Genomic DNA, 5,371 nt, shown 5'->3' with positions numbered 1-5,371 from the left:
CGAGAGCTTTAAGCCGTCCAGGAATGTACAGTTGGCCTAGCAGTGTGGTCGGGTCATCCTTCCCGATGGGACTTCCCAACGCCCCCACAGTCCTTGGGACCCTTGGACAATGGTTTAGACATGTCCCTGGCTCTCACCCCCCATCTTTGGATGCGATTCGGAAACCCTTGGGGCGATTGGCTAGGGCAATGGACGCTGTTGAATGCTGCGCCAGATAGATAGCTGTGTGATGATGATTTCAGGTCTGCTTGACCGCGACCATGGGCAAATGAACCCACAGTGACCAACACTCTGCCATTCCGCCCGGGAAGATCAGTGCGATGACAGCAAGAACCCACGCAGTCGCATGCAATATTTGCGATCAAAATATGCCGAGCCCTGTTGCGTTGCGTGTCAAGAGAACATGGATCGGATGTTCTACGTCATGCCTGGGGGTTATCAGCAAGACAAAGGGTTGGCACCCGGTTCCGACCATGCGGTGAGATCAACGACATCGTCACACTTTGAATAGAAATACAGATGTCCACGGGTACAAGTTTGACAAAAGGGGGTCCAAGGTGACTCTCTAGGCCAAAAGTAACGAGCCGAAAAAAAACAGCCCAGGAAACAAGCCAACGTGGATGATATCCATCGTTTGCATCTACGGGCGATCCGTCCATCCCATTTGGGACATGATTTGGAATATTTGACTTTTGGGGGCGGTTTCAGAGTTGGTGGAAGAGGAAATAAGATGTGGCTGCGTCGAAGTATCGACTGTTGATTTTTCCCTTTCTTCTTCTCTTCTCTTCTTTTTCTCTTCTCCTCCTTTCCTCCTTTCCTCCTTTCCTCTCCTCTCTCTCATTCTGGCCCCTTCGTCTGTTCTTCCTATAAACCGGGTTGTTTTGTAGAAATGTAATTTTATCTGCTGTAAAGTCCCGGTTTGACGGAATGTTCTCTTATCGCCTGCTAGCTCCACTGCACGTAGACATACATACATATAATAATATACATGTAAGCTATTGGCCATGTTGATTCCAGAAGCTCATTGCCCAGTATGAATCTCGGGATTTACCAAATCCAACCAAATCCAACCTGCGTCACATTTGCAATGTTCAGGCCGCATCTCCAGCGATTTAATCTATCTACATTAGACGTCACCCCGTCCCAAGAATCCAGACCACATGTTGCAAGGAGAAACTGCTTAACAACATCCTGGATCGCCCCACAGCAGCAGGATAATCATGTTGTGTTGTGGGGTAAGCTAAAACCAGCGTATACGGACCTACTTTTGGCTGCGAGCGGCGGGCAGCCGAACAGGCGGGGGCGCGGAACTGGGAGGCAGCATCAACATTTGAGTGACAGACTGACGGGCGTCAGTTCCAGGGTTGGCGGCAGGAGACTCGACCAGGGAGAGTCAACCAAGGTTATAACAACTGTAGGACACTGGAATGGGCCGAGGCTCGCGCATCTTCCATGCGCCGGCACATGCCAGCTTGCAATCCATCCATGGGGTTTCAAGCACTGGCCGGAGAAATGTGACTGAACCTTGCACTCGTAGTTCCACTTGGCGCGAGTTGGAAAAAAGGTGCTGACACCGGCTCCGCAAGCAGCGACACTAAACATACAGATTGGGCGAATTGGATCTTAGGACCTCTGGAACGAAGAATCTGAGATCGTATTTTGAGTTGCGCGACTTGCAGGACGGTGGTTATTGGCGGGTGGTGGGCGCGGAGGCGCTGACTTGGGCATCTGCAGTTGGCCAGTCCGTTTTTTGCAGAGCTTTGTCGATGGATGCAATTCCAGGAATAAACAAACCACCAGCAGTTGGAGAAAGTGTGGGAATTTCCCCCCCCCCCCCTCCCGGAAATCTGAACCTCGGCCATTTCGTTGCAGCCCCGAGTCAAACTTCGAGATAACGCACTTGGACGTGTGGAACTCACCCCCCCCCGCGGCCGAACCGTTGCTTGACCAAAGCGTATCTGACCCAGCCAGCCAATCGCCGCCCCTTGGGATGGCCCGAAATGCAGACTCCCTCATAGGCTCCAATCCACGGTCCAATCCACGGTCCAATCCACGGTCCAATCCACGGTCCAATCCACAGTCCAATCCACAGTCCAATCCACAGTCCAATCCACAGTCCAATCCACAGTCCAATCCACGGTCTACGGTCTACGGTCTACGGTCTACGGTCTACGGTCCAATCCACCCCCTATTCCGTTTTCTCCCCCCCCCCCCCCCCCCCCCCAAAAAAAAAAACGCCACAGAGCACATATGCGGATGGATGTCGTTGGATGCGTTGGATGTAGGATCCTACCATACATGGTGCGGTGCAAGCGGAGTCCAGTTGACGGCGTACACCCGCCCGGTCCCTGGTTCGCGCGAACGTGTGGCTCGCCGCGGGGGAGGAATATGCGTTCGTGCTCGGGCTCGTGTCGGTTCCAATGTCTGTCTGCCTGTGGCTTTGGCCTTACCGGGAGTCCAATCAGGTGCATGTGGAGTGGATGTGGATGTGCTGAATGGCTCCCCCGCGGCGCCATGTTGTTGTCTTTTCCTGTTTCTCTTCCAACTTTTCTTTTCTTCACTCATTGATTCGTTCGTTTCTTCGCTTCTATAGAACATTTCATTCCTCTCACCCTCAACATCCCTTGTCGTCTTCGTCTCCTCTCGTCTCCTCTCCTCCTCTCCTCCTCTCCTTTCTCTCTCTCCTCTCCTTTCTCTCCCTCCTCTCTCCCTCCTCTCTCCCTCCTCTCTCCCTCCTCTCTCCCTCCTCTCTCCCGCTCCCGCTCCCGCTCCCGCTCCCTCTCCCACGCGCCCCCTCAATTCTTCCTCTCTTGTACAAGCATAATTGCAAACTCATCGCCCCGCGCGGAGAAAAGCCGTCCACTCTCTGCAGAGGCCTCTGCCGCTGCCAATCCAACCCGCTCCCTCGCTCCCTCCCACGTCCGTTCTCTCTCGACGCAGAATACAACAAAACACAAAAAACACAAAAGAGCATCGCCATGTTCTCCCAAAACCCAATGACCGCTGCCGGTCAGGCCTATGCCGGCCCCCCGCCAAAGGGAACCCCGGCATCAGTCATTATCCCGGGCACCGAGAAACCTGGTCGTACCCCTGTATATCGCCATTGGAAGATTGGTAGCGGCGAGCTGCTCAAGACCCTGGACCCGCTGGTATGTGTATCTCTGTAGCCTACTCTATAGATCTCTCGGTGGAAATGCGCTGACAGGCATGCCAACTGGGCTCAGGTCCTCACTGCCCATGATATCTTCGAGTCTGCCGGTATGTCCGTCAACAATAGAGGAAATTAAAATAGGAAAAATAGAAGCGCAAAAAAAATAAATAAAAAAATAAAATAAAATAAAAATAAAATAAAAATAAAATAAAGATGAAAATAAAAAAATTATATTTCAATGCTGATTCTTCATCACTAGCCAATCGATATCCCAAAAACAACTGCCTCGGATCGCGGCCGTGGGACCCTGCAAAGAAGGAATTCGGCCCCTATCAGTGGATGGATTATCGGACCGTGCAGAAACGGCGGGCAGCCCTTGGGGTTGGCCTGGTGGAGCTCCACAGTCGCATTGGCGTGCAGGGGAAGCAATACGGTGTTGGAGTCTGGTGCCAGAACAGACCGGAATGGCAGCTTACAGGTGTGTGTGTACCACCTCCTCTTGATATGTATGCTACGGGAGACGTTCGGGAGGCTTCTAACATTCCACCCCAGATTTGGCGTGCATGTCTCAATCGCTATACACCGTCTCACTCTACGAAACCCTCGGCGCAGACGCCACTCAATACATCATCGACAACGCTGAGCTGACCTGCGTAGTAACCTCGCTCCCCCACATCGCAACCCTCATCGAGCTGAAGCCGCAGCTCCCCTCCCTAAAACTCATCGTCTGCCTCGACCCCCTCGACGCCGGCGAACAGCCCGGCTTCTCAAAGCGTGACATCCTCTCCCCCCTCGCTGCTGCAGCCGGCGTCCAGATCTTCTCCCTCACCGAAGTCGAGACCCTCGGCGCCTCCCTCAACCGCCCCGCCAACCCCCCTTCCCCGGCCGACATCATCACAATAAACTACACCTCCGGCACCACCGGCAACCCCAAGGGCGTCGTCCTCACGCACGCCAACGCCGTCGCCGCTGCCTCCTCCGGCCTTTCAACCTGCATGCAATTCCCCACAGACGTCTCCTGCTCGTACCTGCCGCTAGCACACATCTTTGGCCGGCTCATGGAACACATGCACCTCTGGAGTGGCGCCGGCATAGGCTATTTCCACGGCAACGTCCTCGAGCTAGTCGACGACTTCAAGCTGCTGCGGCCGACCGTCCTCCCCTCCGTGCCGCGCCTGTACAACCGCTTTGGCAGCGCCATCCGCGCCTCCACGGTCGAGGCTCCAGGCTTCAAGGGCGCTCTGTCACGCCACGTCGTCGCGACCAAGACGGCAAACCTTGTGCACGCCCCTCCCTCGTCCGTGACCAACAAACACCTCCTCTACGACCGCATCTGGTCGCGCAAGGTGGCGGCGGCTCTCGGCTTCGAGCGCATGCGCACCATGGTCTCCGGCTCCGCCCCGCTCGACGAATCCCTCCACCAATTCCTCCGCGTCGCCTTCGCCTGCGACATCGTGCAGGGCTACGGCTTGACGGAGAGCTACGCAACAAGCCTCTGCCAGTCGCCCCACGACCTCTCCGCGGGCCACTGCGGCACCATCCACCCAGCCACCGAAGCCTGCCTCCTCTCGCTGCCAGACATGGAGTACCTGGTCACCGACAAGCCGCACCCGCGCGGCGAGCTGCTGCTGCGGGGCAACTCGATGTTCAGAGAATACTACAAGAACGCCGCCGAGACCCGCGCCGCGATGACGGAGGACGGCTGGTTCCGCACCGGCGACATCTGCACCATCGACGCCCACGGCCGCTTCACCATCATCGACCGTCGCAAGAACCTCCTCAAGCTCTCGCAGGGCGAATACGTCGCCCCCGAGCGCATCGAGGGCATCTACACCAGCGCCTGCTCGTACCTGGCGCAGGCGTTCGTGCACGGAGACTCGGTGCGGAACTCCCTCGTGGCCATCCTGGGCGTGCAGCCGGATACGTTTGCGGCGTTTGCGGCCAGGGTGCTGGGCCGGGCTGTCGATGCGGCCGATGCGGCGGCGCTGCGGGGCGCGGCCGACGACGAGAGGGTTGTCGGCGCAGTGATGGGGGATTTGGAGCGGGTGGGCAGGAAGTTTGGGCTTAGTGGGTTTGAGAGGGTGAAGGGGATTAGGTTGATGGTTGAGCCGTTTTCGGTGGAGAATGGGTTGCTGACGCCTACGTGAGTTGAAGATGGCCCACCTTTTTTTTTAAATCCCCCCCCCCCCCCCCTTTTTTTTTTTCCCCTTTTATTTTTTT

General features: G+C 56.0%; 2 protein-coding genes across 2 annotated transcripts; one reads left to right on the top strand and one right to left on the bottom strand.

Annotated features, from left to right (window-relative positions):
* Window positions 1-1,493: 1,493 nt before the first annotated feature.
* PADG_12431 (uncharacterized protein) lies at window positions 1,494-2,516 on the bottom strand (the record flags this gene model as incomplete). The annotated part of the gene is made up of 2 exons (XM_010765366.1): window positions 1,494-1,758; window positions 2,299-2,516. 2 exons carry the CDS (start codon window positions 2,514-2,516, stop codon window positions 1,494-1,496), a joined length of 483 nt encoding a protein of 160 aa, XP_010763668.1.
* Window positions 2,517-2,978: 462 nt separating this feature from the next.
* On the top strand, window positions 2,979-5,298 carry PADG_12430 (uncharacterized protein; the record flags this gene model as incomplete). Its single annotated transcript, XM_010765365.1, has 4 exons — window positions 2,979-3,149; window positions 3,225-3,258; window positions 3,411-3,629; window positions 3,704-5,298. The coding sequence occupies 4 exons, from the start codon at window positions 2,979-2,981 to the stop codon at window positions 5,296-5,298; spliced, it is 2,019 nt and encodes a 672-aa protein (XP_010763667.1).
* Between the last annotated feature and the right edge of the window lie 73 nt (window positions 5,299-5,371).

The sequence above is a fragment of the Paracoccidioides brasiliensis genome (genome assembly GCF_000150735.1).
Source record: "Paracoccidioides brasiliensis Pb18 unplaced genomic scaffold supercont2.16, whole genome shotgun sequence".
Classification (NCBI taxonomy): Eukaryota; Fungi; Ascomycota; class Eurotiomycetes; order Onygenales; family Ajellomycetaceae; genus Paracoccidioides; species Paracoccidioides brasiliensis.
The sequence above is the reverse complement of the archived record's forward strand: the minus strand, read 5'-3'. Positions and strand labels throughout refer to the sequence as shown.